General features: G+C 35.5%; 2 protein-coding genes and 1 long non-coding RNA gene across 5 annotated transcripts; 2 read left to right on the forward strand and 1 right to left on the reverse strand.

Moving 5' to 3' along the window:
* Positions 1-2029: 2029 nt before the first annotated feature.
* On the reverse strand, positions 2030-2899 carry LOC107269160. Its single transcript, XR_001537989.2, has 3 exons — positions 2551-2899; positions 2292-2472; positions 2030-2188 (listed from the first exon to the last, which is right to left on the reverse strand). It is a non-coding gene; the product is annotated as an uncharacterized LOC107269160 (long non-coding RNA).
* On the forward strand, positions 2703-9617 carry LOC107269159. Of its 3 annotated transcripts, none has more exons than XR_003060085.1 (5): positions 2703-2798; positions 2910-3137; positions 3709-3735; positions 4163-7621; positions 7697-9617. XR_003060085.1 is itself a non-coding variant. In XM_025086415.1 (5 exons), exon 5 carries the CDS (start codon positions 4916-4918, stop codon positions 6431-6433), a length of 1518 nt encoding a protein of 505 aa, XP_024942183.1. In that variant the 5' UTR covers positions 2703-2798; positions 2910-3137; positions 3709-3735; positions 4163-4402; positions 4541-4915; the 3' UTR covers positions 6434-9617. The 3 variants fall into 3 exon arrangements, 2 of the variants coding, with proteins under 2 accessions (XP_024942183.1, XP_015598196.1); XM_025086415.1 differs by having other exon boundaries at positions 4163-4402; positions 4541-9617; XM_015742710.2 differs by having other exon boundaries at positions 4163-9617.
* Positions 7673-9617, forward strand: LOC112494554. The gene is given in 1 exon segment (XM_025086416.1): positions 7673-9617. A coding segment is annotated over 1 exon segment (549 nt). The 5' UTR covers positions 7673-7699; the 3' UTR covers positions 8249-9617.
* Positions 9618-14589: the final 4972 nt, after the last annotated feature.

Genomic DNA, 14589 nt, shown 5'->3' on the forward strand with positions numbered 1-14589 from the left:
GCCGTGTCTCCAATAAGTGGTCTGTGGTTTTCAATGCACTTCGAATGGCAGTTTGGGGATTGTTGCCACCGATTCTACCAATCTTCGTCTTCTGAAAGTCAATAGGTACACTATGATAGTAGAGATAATTATAAAATAACAGCGAGCTTTAATTTAAATTGAATTTATTACTTACGTATTCTTCAACTTTTTTTTCAAAATCTTCAACAGCCTTAATCGATTGCAGCGGAAAACTTTCTAGTCGTGAGAAGTCGACCACATTAACCTTTCCTACCTTGTAATCAGAAGCATTAAGTAGTTCGATGGTTTCATTCAACTTATGAAGAATAATGCGGTTCACATTGTTGCAATGATCTGAAATCATATATTTGTATTCACTAGGCGTATCGACCATATTGAAATGTCCTAAGAATTAAGCATAGCCGCCAAAAAAAGCTTACCAGATCATACGTTTCGTCACACATTTCTACACACCCCTACATCTTTCTGACTGATCGGCTCAATTCGACGATCGTAAAATATAATCTCTTCACTAGATATTTTAATGTTATGTAAATCCAGTTAATATAGAATCTTATTATAACATTTTTAGATTTATATTCACGTGTTTTCTAACGGTTCCCGACCTTTAGTCGAATTGTTCGAATAATTGAATGTATTATTATTCTGGTCATCTATCATTTTCTTTGCTCTGTCATTCAATCCCTCGAAATCTGACGAGTAATACGTTTCTTGTTCTACTGCTTCTTCCAGCAATAAGTCGTCGTCGACTATCTCAATATTATCGTAGTCCATCTCTTCGTCTTGTGATTCTGGATTGACATCAGCATACACGAGCATCTGATTTCTACTAAATTGTTCGATGGTGACATCATCTCCTGCATTATTTAAATGCAAGTATATGGTAATATAAAAATTTAATTTCAATATATGCATTTGTAAAACACATATATATTTATTCTTAAACGATAGAATCAAGTTTCTGATGGTTGTACATTCCAGTATCGACAACATCATTCAAAGACAGATTTTTCCTGCTGGTACTGGAACGTCGATTGTTGAATCTTGAGATTTTCGAGCTTGCGGCTAAGGGCTGATTTTGTACATACTATTCAACTGTGCAATCTCACTGTAATTTTTGCCTGGAATAATATTGGAGGGTGGGTAGTTTGTTGATTTTTGTTGATTGTTTATACCTGAAATAGGTAAAACACAATTTAATATGAATTTGGTAGCCATCTGAAAGATAATGAAGAGCTAAAATACAAACCATCTTGTTCCTGGTGATCTGCAGCACGTATCTTGACTCTCGAGAGTTTCTGTGTGCTTTGTACCTTTCCACTCGACAGGTTACTATAAGATGATTTGTCCATTGTGGAACTTTGTTCTGACAAGGAAACCCCCCCAACCCGACCCCACCGATTTCAATAATTTTTTGATATGTTGTAGTACTCGACAAAATAAGAGACACGTATTTTTTTTTTGTGCTGACATCCACTATAAAGGGGTGAAAATGACCCCTGAAATTCACCCCCGAAAATCGTTTTTTTATCATATCTCGACTTCTAATTAATATTTTTTAATAAAACCAAGTGGAAAATATTTGTCATAAGAAGTCGAAGATATGAGGAGTGTTTATGACCCAAGACAAATATTTTCCACTTGGTTTTATTAAAAAATATCAATTAGAATCTGACATATGATAAAAAATAATTTTCGGGGGTAAAATTTAGGGGTGGTTTTTATCCCTTTGAAAAATCCTGAAACACCCCAACTGAAATATTTGATGGAGTTAACGGAAACGCTTTTCTTTATTTTTTTGAGCGCATACCCCGGTTTTTATGCAGAAAAAGAGCATAAAAAATATAGTTTTTTCAAAATATAAAATAAGGGTTGCAACCCCTTGGGTCATTAACAAACCTCATATCTTCGACTTCTTATGACAAATATTTTCCACTTGGTTTTATTAAAAAATATTAATTAGAAGTCGAGATATGATAAAAAAACGATTTTCGGGGGTGAATTTCAGGGGTCGTTTTCACCCCTTTAAAGTGGATGTCAGCACAAAAAAAAAATACGTGTCTCTTATTTTGTCGAGTACTACAACATATCAAAAAATTATTGAAATCAGTGGGGTCGGGTTGGAGAGATTTCCTTGTGAGTGAAACGTTTTGCATTGTGGTGGATACTGAAAAACCAAGATTTGAATTGAACATTTTATTTCATGATATTAAACTCTTGAGAATTGGATTAAAATAGAGGCATAAATCATACAGTTATAGCTATCTTACTTGAGTTTGTTGTTGTCCACAAGTCTTTCATCGGTGCTATTAGGATCCAATACATTATTCGAACCGAAAGCTCTGAGTAACTCCTGATCTGCTGCTTCCTCCGATGCAGTCACAAGATACCTTTCCTTAGCGGATGATTGTAATAAATCAACTGACTCTAAATTTCTTGAATTACGATTTTCTGTTAAATAACTCAGATCATTTTTGTTTAGACCGTTATTATGATTAATTGAGTCAGGTGTGGATTGTTTAAGCTCACCAGCATTATTTGACGCAGTACTTTCTTGGCACAATGCAGTCTTTATTTACCAGCTGCACTATACGCCGATTCTTTTGATGTTTTGATAGCGACAAAAAATTCTTTTGCCGTTTCATTTTCTTTAATTGTTTAATAAAAAAACACTTTTTGTAGCAGCATTTATGCGATTCTACACACATGAACCTTTAATAAAGCGGAGCAAGAAGATTATAAGATGGCAGCTGAGCGTGTGGTTTATTAATCGAATGGTAAAAAATGAACATATTTTGTAATCTTAAAGACGTCTTTGGTGCGACGACCTACGAAATCATCTTTAATTTAAAAAATTAATACGCAAGACTAAAAGAGACATCTTGCAGATTAATTTAGTTCTACGACGAGACGATGCAGCCCTCTGTCGTAAAAACGACATGTTCATGCGATCTCAAAAAAGACGTACTCGGGACGTCTATACCGACCTACATGGTCTATGGGTGGTTGCACGCATATGGAGAATTTTTGTCTAAGGATACTTCAGTGTGTTGTCCCGCGTCTTATAAGAAGTGTGTAGTAAGTGTGTGCTGGAAATAAAATCAATTATTCTAAAGGTAATAGATTGTGATACTTACCTTTCATTGACAATGACTCGTGGAAGGTTAAACATAGAGGAACTCCACTATCTGTACAAGGTGACACACCATACCACGCCGGAGATAACTAAAAGTCAATTATCAGTGAAAATTTAGAATACCTTCCTTTTTGGTGGTTAAAAAGGGTGGCGACATGGTATATCAAACAAAGTAAATAGTGATCAAAAGATGAATTCTTGCATATAAAATGTCTCTGAAAATTAAGAGTAGTAGTTCAATGGTGAACGATCTGGCTTCAACACAATTTATGGAAAATTTACTAAAACTTTACTAAGAATATTGTTCCAAGGTCTAGTGGATTCAGGTCTTATGAAATACAATTACAAATAGTTATACATGTGAATAAACGTTAAATAACTATATTTAGTAGTTTTTCAATGGTAGCCATTAAACAACACTTAAATATATTTAAAACATGCAAATGGGATCTGTGAGTGATGGTTACATATTAGAATAGAAAATATTGAATATTATTTTATTTATTATATTTCTATTGTCATATTACAAATTGTAATTGAAAATTTCTCAGCTGTTGGTGGATTCTAGTAACTGGAGGGTGAGTAAAAAGTTACTAATTGTTAAATGGCAAGTGATATTTATTTTAATACATTATCACGTCATGTAATAAATAGCCAAAGTAACCATTTTGTTATTGTGCTTGCGATATTAACGTATAATAATTAAATTCAATAATGATTTGGAAATAATTATTAAAATTCAATAGTTATCATGTAATACTATAGTTTAATGTAGCATTAGGAAGCGCGTATTGATAAAATTGTTAAATATGTTAAAAGGAGTCAGTCCAAGATTAACAACCTGGATGGAAAACAATAACAAAATTCAAAAACTAACTGGGAATCATTAATTTGGCAATTGGCATTTTGAAATGTTTATAATAATGAAATATAGATCAAAATAGTTTATTTGATTACATTATTTAGAATTTTCATATAATTAATGATAAAATTATTATTGTCAAGTTCTTGAGTTCTGATTGGTGGAAGGACTGGTGGTGGGGTCTGCGAATACTGCAAACTCGTTGATTGGCTGCGGCCAACGGACTTGGGAACTCTATATAAACCGAGCGTTTTCTGGCTCGAGGTTCCATTGCCATTGAGTAAGCCGAAGGCTACGCTTCGTGGTTATGCGCATATCCGGGGTTTCGTCGCAGTATACTTACGGGCTGTTCTACGCGTCTTCAAAGAAGTGTGTTGTACGAGGTGACAAACTATACCACGTAGGAAAAGTAACTGAAAGTCAATTGTCAGCGAAGACTTGGAATACCTTTCCTTTTGGTGGTCAAAAAGGGTGGCGACCGGCATCTCACAGATTGTCCTTGTTTCTTATGGTCGATCTAGGATTTCCAATTCAGTGCGAGTACGAATCAAGGACCGCCTTCTGTCGGATAACTGCACGAATCAGCTAAGAAGCCCAGGAACATCACCTGGAACAAACCTCCTAGGTAAAAGAATGGCAACCGTGACAGGACGCAAAGTTTTCTAAAAGTGATTACTGCCGCGAGAAAGAAATTAAAAAGTCGCAAAGCGGATTGTGGATGAAACCTGCTGCCGCGGAAAATAAATTAGTAAGTGTTTCGTCACGGTTGTGAAATTATTGACTTCTGCGAAAATTTAAAGTTCTCGAAATCTTTACAAAATCGAAGTAAGTCATGGTTGTGAAAGTGTTGATTTCTGCGCAAATAAAATTCTTGTCTCGACGTATTAGTTATTAAAATGCGACTGATATGCGAGGATAATATGGTAATATTGTCGATCTATCAGCGAATTCATGATGATAACTTATGTAGTAATTTAACGCGTGTCATACCAAATAGGGAATTAAATGATGAATTGAATGAATTCAAACTAAAAATGGAAAGTACTGATCAGAACTTAGTAGAATTTGAACCGAATGATATTGATATTAAATACGAAAATGTTCTATTTTGGGATTCCTTATCGGATAAGTCAAATCAATGTAATTCACCAATAAAGAAAAATGAAGAACTGTTGCTTCTGTCAGCCATTAAAAAAGAGCCTGGCGAAGTTATTGAAAATAAGAATGAGAACCTCAAGCGAAAAAGAGGATATATCGAACATGAGCACCACTGTAGCATGGTCGCAAGAGTGGGAAGAAAGGAGTGGCCTGACAAGCGGTTATGCGCAGAACGATGCGTAGTAGAGGATAGAGGCGTGCAGAGAGCAACAGGCGGTCAGCCAATCAGTAGTGAAGCAGCAAGCATGAGCGAAAGACGAGAGCCCGACAAAATGGCGGCTGAAGAAGAATTGGATCGCGCGTTAAAGGAGGCGAAGAAGGCTGAGATGAAACTGAGGAATAAATTGTTGCAAAAACAATTAGACACGAATAAGTGTTTGGAACAGTTAATTGCGGAAGTGGAAAAAACTAAGATGCTGGTCAAGACCAGACAGCGTTTACAAGCAAGGCGTAATCAAGAATACCTAAAGGACATTCAACAAGGTTACCAACTCGTTAAGAGAAAGGTACAATCGCAACAACCATTATCTGAAAAGGGTAAAATGACGACGACAACGAGGGTCAAAGGAAAGAAAGACCAAGAAAATGAAGATTCAACAGCGTCATCGGACACGGGGAACGTTCGAGATGGTGGAAGCCAAGAAGAACAACAACGAAGGGTTCAGCGGTTATGGGTTAGCCGGCAACAAGATGAGGCAATTGAGATTGAATCAGTGCAGGAGTTGGTCCAGGAAAAAGAATCTATTCCTATAGGAGACAAAGATTCTGATAGTGGAATAGTTGTTCAAGTGGTAGATAGCAGTATTGCAGAAACAACGTCACAGGAAAAAGAAAATAACCGCAATAATCCGAGATATAATCTAAGGAAGAACAGGCGTATACCAATAATTACTGATGTGGGGATTATAAAAGCAGCAGATCACGTGATAGCTCAAGAAAATAGAGTGGTGCCGCAAAAATTTAAGAATTATGGACAGCCACTATCATCGAAGAGTATGCGAAGACATCAAAGGTGGGCGAAAAGGGACCGTGAAGCAGAATACATTAAAAAGGTACATTATAAAACCCGAAAAAGGTATTCTGAAAAGGCTAAGCAGACAAGGGAAGAAAAACGAATTAAAACCCTAAAAGTACATGGATCTCCTGAACGTGACGCCATAGAACTGGGAAGTTCCAACGAGGACGAGGATGAACCAAGCATCAAGGAAGAACCTGGAACATCCAGAGAGACAATTCATGTTGTGGATAGTGAATAGCATAAGCGAAAATCTCCGGTAGAATATAGTTCGAATGAGGAAAGCAGCTTCTCCAGTGCAGAAACTCATTTACATTCACAAATCACAACAGAAATACGAAAGACATTATTGATATGATTGACTATTGATCAAGAGATGTGATTATATTTCGTGGCTCTTTCTTCGAGATTACAACGTAGTACTGCCTGCCGCCGCCGGATGTCACCACGGATTCAGAGAATAAGTCTAAAACTTTTTTCATGGTATACGACGCACTTCCTCGTACTCCATCTTCATATTGTTCTTGGTGCTCCAAAGATACAACCACGCGTTATTTGCTTTCCTGTTATATACTGCGTTTTAAGTAGTATTTCGTAGTTATTTGAAGAGGATGGACGATCCAAAGGGAGGATCATACTCGAATGATAAGGATAAAGAAAACCGAGAGAGTAACATCGAAACTATCATGAAGAAATTACGCGAAGTTCAACGCAGGTTAGATCGCGTTGTACGCAACAAAGACAAAAGAAGTCGGGAAGAGACAAATTCTTCCGACAATAGTCAAGGTAATTCCTCTTTTGTTTTTTATCTTTATATATGTCCCTAGGAGATGACTATACCTGACTTAAATTCAGAATGTCCTTCTCATGTAATTGGTAGAACTCGAAATATTACGAGGCATCCAATTCATTTACTTAGGAATTCCTTTGTTTGGAAAGTAGGTCTTTCTTCAAGCAGGAAATTTCAAGTAGTAAGAGTAGTAAGTAAATTAAGAGTAGAGAACACAGTAGTTCTCAAAGAGGGAGGTCTAAGAGACGTAGTCAGTCGTCGGATAGCAGTCAAGTTTCAGGTTAAGTGACAACAGCCTTGACAGTATCACGACAAGTGGATAATCAAGTGCGTTCAGAGTTTCAAAATACCATACAGGATGGTTTTTAATCCATTGATGAGATACCAGAGTCTCAAACTTCAGAAATGGAGATCATCAAAAATCAGGATGCAACAAACAACAATTCATCTTTGGATGAAGAGACACTGCGACTGCTCGGAGAGGACATAAATCAGGAAAGTTCTAAAGAATTTTCTGTACAGCAAGACATAGCACGAATGTAGAATATCTGGATCTCATCAGGCCTCGAAAAGGAAAAAGTCGAGGATCTATTGAAGAAATATCCTCGCTTGGGCAATTGTAACTTGGAAGCTCACAAGGTAAATCCAGAAATAAAAGCAGTGCTGTCAGAAATCACTTCCAAAAGGGATAATCACTTTGTGGATTTCTAACAGATCATGGGATCGGCTATGGTGGCGCTTGGTATCGCCCTCTCGATACTTTTGGAAGAAAAGAAAGAAGAGATTGATAAGTTTACATTAATAGAAAATCTAGGACATGTTGGGAAGCTCTTAGCCGCTGCATATTTTAAACAATGAAAAACTAGAAGAGTTTTTATATCCCCGGTAATCAGTAAACCATTGAGAGTGGTTATCGATAACTCAAAACCAGGCAGTTTCCTGTATGGTTCAGAATTACAGTCAAAAATCAAAGATGCGAAATCAATCGAAAAAATTTGCAGCGATTTAAAGATCAAGCCTCAAGAGAAACAAGTTCCGGAGAAGTACACGAAGAAGCTGGTAAACTGGAAGAGCCCGTCTGCAAATGATCGAAAAGCGACGCAGACGGGCAGCAACCAGCAAACCCTCAATATCGACCAATGTTTCCTCAGAAGAAACAGACTCAGTCACAGACGAGATACCGGGATAATCGAGAAGCTGCGGAGTGACGTCCAGCGGCGAAACGTTAGTGGTAAGGACCGTCGCGGGAAACTTGAAGCAGCATAGAGAAGAATGGGAAAAAATAACATCAGACACGTTTATTCTACAATGCGTGAACGGCTTTGAAATCCCGTTGATATAACCAGTATCACAGGGAAATTATCAATACAAGCATAAGTGGTCACTTTCGGAGAGATTAGCGCTAAGAGAAGAAATAGGAAGATTATTCAAAATTAAAGCAATCGAGCCATGCCAGGCTTCGGATGATCAGTTTCTATCGCCGTTTTTTTGACTCCAAAACCAGACGATTCAAAACGATTCGTCTTAAGTTTAAAAAGATTAAACGAGTTTATTTCCAAAGAGCATTTCAAAATGGAAGATATTCGAACAGCGACTAAATTGCTTTCCTGTAATGCCTACATGGATTCGATTAATTTGAAGGACGCCTATTTTCGCGTGTCGTTACACATAAATAGTAGATATTTAGTGCGATTTGAATTCGAAAATATGATTTATGAATTCACTTGTTTGGTTTCTGGGCTCCTTATGTCCGTGGGTTTTCACAAAGATCATGAAGCCAATTTTGAATGTTCTCCGCTTAATGCGGAGTGAAACAGATATTTCTATGTATCCGTGTGTCACACGTACGAGAGCTTGAAGCGAGGAAACTTTGCACCCAAAAATCTCTGTACAGAAAGCACTATCAATAAATTGATGACATAAACCTGAAGCCTTCGGATAAAGTAACTTTCCCTGTGGTGCCGGATTTTTGAATTATTGCTTAGGAGACATATAAAATGTAGGTAAAAATTGATACTGACAGCCTACGGACCTGTCATGACGACCCAACGATACCTTTGCCGTAACCTGTCTCACACTTATCGCACTATTGCACAGAACTACGGACGAAAATCGAAAAAAGGGCCATGCAGGGAAAGTTCTACATCTATAACCCTAACACCATTTCAATGGGAATTGTTGTGGTGTAGCCGTTTACGAGATTTTTGGGTATTAACATATTGAACTGTCAATACGCAGATTTTCCTCGCCTAAAACTATAGTCGTTTACCGCTACGAGCGCTCGTGTATCAATGACGTCAATATGCAGGGTTGCCTATTATGTGCAGTGCGCGAACGTAATAATATTTGCTTTTTCATTGTTGCGTAATACCTATTTTTTATTAAATTTCTCATTGATAAAATGCTCAATTGTTTGAATGGAATATGAGATGCGTCTATGCGTCTAAACTAATATGAAATAAATGTTATATCGAAGCTAGACTATCTTGTATAGACTATCTTGTACTCGAACCAACGACCCCGCGATCACTGGATGCGAGTTTTGTTTTTTAAGACCTTATTTTCAAATAACGTAATGTACATATACATATGGAAAAGATATATCAATATATAAACGTACTTGTGTAACAATTTACTTAAGTCTAGTCCCTGCTTAACTTAACAAGCTTAACCTAGTACTCGGATCATTTGTGTACATTCATGAGTGTTCTCTAGGTATAATGTGGTTCCACAGCATTTGTCTATTTTTTCTAATTTTAGTAAGTGTCTTATGAATAGGAAAAATTGTTAGATTAAAAAAAACCTATATTATCTTTGATTATACAAAAAGTTTAATTTTTTTATCTTCGTAGTTTTGTACATTTAGTTTAGTTTCCTGAATATTGGTAGGGCTTGATATGGTAATTTGTGTTTAAAGTCCGGCGAAATACTGTGTTGCCTTATTGCGGTAATGCCTGTAGTGAGCTCATTGTTGTTTAATTGTTCTCGATAAAATCTTTCTCCTAATTCTTTGGTATACTCAAGTGTCTTTGGTAATGCAGTCTCATCATGCATATCACTTATCCTAGCGTATCTATCTTCTGATAGTATTAATTTAAGGCACTTATTTTGAAATATTTGTAGAGGCTTAATTTATTATTTATTAGTTGGTGTTGCACTACACCATACTGGATAAGCATACATTATTATCGGTCTTACTATCATTTTGTAGTTTAACAATTTGTTTTTCTTAAACAGTGGTGAGTTTTTTTTACCATTAATGGATATAGTTTTCTATTTACCATATACGCTTTACTCAAGACTTGCTTTATGTGGTTCTTGAAAGTTAGCTTAGTGTCCAGGTGGACACCCAGGTATTTGACAGAATATGTTGACTTTATTTTGTGTCCATATACTGTGATGGGTTGCAGGATTTTTACATTTTGGTATTTTTTCGCAAATACTATGACTTCTGTTTTCGTTGTATTTAATGATATTTTCCAATTCGTGTAAAATTTTTCGAGTATGTAGATATGCGTTTAAATTTGTTTAGCTGCAACTATTGCATGAAAGGAGTGAGCATAGATGGCCGTATCATCTGCGAAAAGTGCTGTTGAAGTTTTAGGGAATCATGGTATGTAATTTAAATAGATATTGAATAATTTTGATCCTAGCACTGGCCCTTGAAAAACTCCCGCTCTGATCTTTCTTTTTGTGGGTTGGGCTTCATTAACTGCAACTGTTAGGTGTCGGCGTTTTAAGTAGTTATTTATTAATTTTATTAGCGTTGTGGGATATTTTTTCTTTAGCATTTTTCTTATCATATCATCCATACTTTATCAAAAGCTTTTTCAATGTCCAGAAGAAGCATAACCGTGGTGTTATTTTTGTTAAAATTAATACATGTGTTGTTAACTATTCTAGTTACTTGCTGGACGGTATTATGCCCCTCTCTGAACCCAAATTGATTGCCTATTATAATCTTTTTGTCTTTTTCAAATTTATTGAGTCTTTTATGTATAATTTTTTCTGTAAGTTTACCCATGGTAGGGAGTAAGCTAATGGGTCTGTAGCTGCTGGGTTCACTTTTGGTTTTTCCCGGTTTTAGTATCGGTACAATACTCCCTGTTTTCCAATGCGATGGGAAATACGAGAGTTTGAAGCATGCATTTATGATATACACTAGTTGGACAATGGCTTTACGACCCAGGTTTTTAAGTACGATGTTTTATATTTTATCAATTTTTGGGGCTTTACATGATGGTAGTTTTATAATTTCTTAGGTAATTTCCTTCGGAGAAGTAATAAAGTTAACCCATTCATTAGCTGTATTGTTATTTTGCAAAAAATTTTCTACTGTAGTAATGATTTCACTTTGGTCATTTGTGTTGTTTGTTAAATCAATGTTATGGACTCCTTCGAATTGGGATGCAAGCATGTTGGCTTTTTGTGTTGTTTGTTAAATCAATGTTATGGACTCCTTCGAATTGGGATGCAAGCATGTTGGCTTTTTCTTCGTCTGTTATTGCCTCTACGTCCTGTTTTTGAAGGGTAGAAACTGGGTGAAATTTACTCTTAACAATTTTTGTCATGCGCCATAGTGAATTGTCGTTAGGATTTAATTTTTTCAGTTTTTTAGACCAGGTACTATTTCTGAACTTTGCGATTTGTGCTCTAATTGCGTTGATACGTCGATTTACATTTACTTTAAGTTCTTTGATTCTAGTTCTTTGCCATATTTTCCGTAAACTATTTCTTGCTGTGATCATATTTAATATATATTCCGGTAATCTATCTTGAGCTTCTTGGGCAGTTATGGTGGGTATCGATTTTTCTATACAATATTGTATTTTACTAGTGAGTCTTTGTACTTCTTGATCAATACTATTGGTAGCAGTGATATTCGAGTTAATTTCGATTTTATTGTTTAATAAATTTGTGAAACTATTCCAGTCCGTTTTACAATAGTCGTACTGTAGTCTTTTATTTTGGACGTTACGCTGGGATGATATGCACATGGTAACAGGGTTGCGATCGGAGTTTAATTCTTGGAGTACTTCTATATTCGATATATTACTAATATTTTTATTTATAGTTAAGTCGATTATTATCGGCGTCATTCCATTATGAGGGAAGTGCGTTGGTTCATTAGGGAATAGCACCGTACAATTATTTAGTTGCACATAATTAACCCTCTCATGGTACACTTCATCCCAGCACCTACTAATGGTACACTAGTGCGAATTGGGATTTTGTTTTTTTGATTGCTTATTTGGAGGGGAAAAAAATGTTTAAAATATATCGACAAATATATGATTTTGGGGTCAAATTTCCCGTAGAATACGTTGCTGCTCTTTAAAATGAAAAAAAATAAGATTTAGTTATAAGAAAATTGTTATAAACGAAATACGTTTTTCAAAGTCATTTTTTGTTTTAAAATCATTATTTTATTGATTTTTATTTAAATGCTATAAAACCAATGCGATTTATTAGTTATGATGTTATTTTGTAATAAAAAAAATACTTAGTTATGATTAAGTAAAATTAAGTATTTTTCCCGTACCTCGCAATTTGGATCATTTTTGAACGGTGAATTTTTATGAAAATTTGGGTTTCACGAGTTTTGCTGTTTATTTCTATATGAAAAAAATATTTAAAACATAAGAATCTAAGGTAAAAGGTATTTAAAGAAAAGTGTACAAAATATAAATGTTTATTATTGGTCCGAAAACCTCTCGCATTCGACGCAAACAGCTGAGCGATGCTCGTCGAACATTCTTCTTAAGCAGTTCGGACATTTCATGCGTGTCCGTCCTGCTGAATCACTGTCACACAGATTACATTTTGAGCGTGTGTCTTCTTTTATAACAGATAATGTATCTGGTACAGGCTCATCAATTGACAAAAGTGTACATATTAATTTTTATATTGATGAACGTAAGGTGCGAATGTTTAGACGTCGCCGAAGATGCGGTTCTACCAATTGAAATGCTAATTGTTTAATATGATTAATTATTGTTGTAATAAGAGATATATGTACTTACTTTGTTAAAAAGGATTACCCAGCAACAAAATAATTCACTTTTATTTTTCAATTAAGCAACGATCAAGCACCCACTTCTGGTATACAGGTGCGAATGTGGTTTTTGTAAACGCCTAAATCGTGCTAATTCGGCAGCATAAGCAGAAATGACGACGCATTCAACGACAATAGAAACTAGAGGGGTCGTACATATTTGCCGTAGTGGGGATAGACCTGGTGGGAGCGAATCCGGAAATATACAGCAATTTGAAATTTTTGCTGGTGCGAATTCGCACTAGTGTACCATGAGAGGGTTAAGTAGGGCTGTACCTCTTTTATTACTTTTATTATTGTTCCAAGTGGGATGCCTCACATTTAGGTCACCAACCAACAATATCTTGTTTCCAACGCTAAGAAGATTATGAAGATAATTATTCGTAAACATTTTATTTGGGCTGCAATACGCACAAATTATATGTATATTACTTTCTAGTTTAACACAGACATTTTCTATAGGAGAGGTGTCCTTAATTTGTACTTCTTTATAGGGAATGTTATTCTTGATCAGAATGGCAACCTCCCCAGCTGCATTAGTCTTGTCTGTTCTAATAGCTTTGTACTGTTTAATTTTTAGTTTGAGCGTATTGTCGTATCTTGTTTCATTAAGTAACATGATATCTACTTTAAATCTATTTAGGAACTCAATTAATTCTCCTACTTTATTTCGGAGGCCGTCTGCATTCCAACTGCAGATTGTTATTTTGTCAGTCATCGAGATTATTACAGAATGTTAGAAATACTACGAATTTTTCGTCTTCTGATTGGCATTCTAATAATTATGCTTTTAATTTTCGAACGGCTATTGTCATTTTCATTATATTAAATATGTTATTTAAATCTTTAATTTCTTTGGTTAATTGTAATAGTTCTGAGATGTTACTCGTACTACCACCTGTATGTTCTCTCGAGGATGCACGTGTTGCGTATGTGTTTTCGTTTGGTGCTGTTGTCCCATATGCACGCGTTGCGTATGTGCTTTGAATTGGTAGTGATGTCCCATGTGATGCAGGTTTCTTGGTTGGAAGAGATGAAAATTGTTTGTTGTCATCGTTTTTAGACGACTGTTGTTGATTTCTTGATGGTGTGTGTGTTGTTGCCCAGCAAACACTGAATATAGTAGTTATATTACCTGGGTGTAACAAGTAATATAACAGTTTGTACATTACAAGAACATAACTGCTCAATGATATTTTCGCAAAGGTGGTACATAATGGGTATAACTATTATATAACATTTTGGTTATAACAACCATAATAGTTATATAATCCAATGTATAAGAAAAAACCACAAAGGATATTGCAGAATAACATTGGTATACAATATAAATCGGAAATATAATCACGTGATATGGCAAGGTTTGCTAGCATCTATGTAAATACTATTGAGTCACAGTAAAAAAAAAAATATTGAATATGTGAAAGCATATTTATGAATTCAGTGGTTTAAATATTATAAACAATTTGGAATAAATTTCAGGCTTTCAGGTAAGTCTTTAATAATTTATTATAATACACGTAACCTCATACGACCCATTAAACAAAACGCA

Source organism: Cephus cinctus, unplaced genomic scaffold (genome assembly GCF_000341935.2).
Source record: "Cephus cinctus unplaced genomic scaffold, Ccin1 Ccin1_scaffold0611, whole genome shotgun sequence".
NCBI classification, from domain to species: Eukaryota; Metazoa; Arthropoda; class Insecta; order Hymenoptera; family Cephidae; genus Cephus; species Cephus cinctus.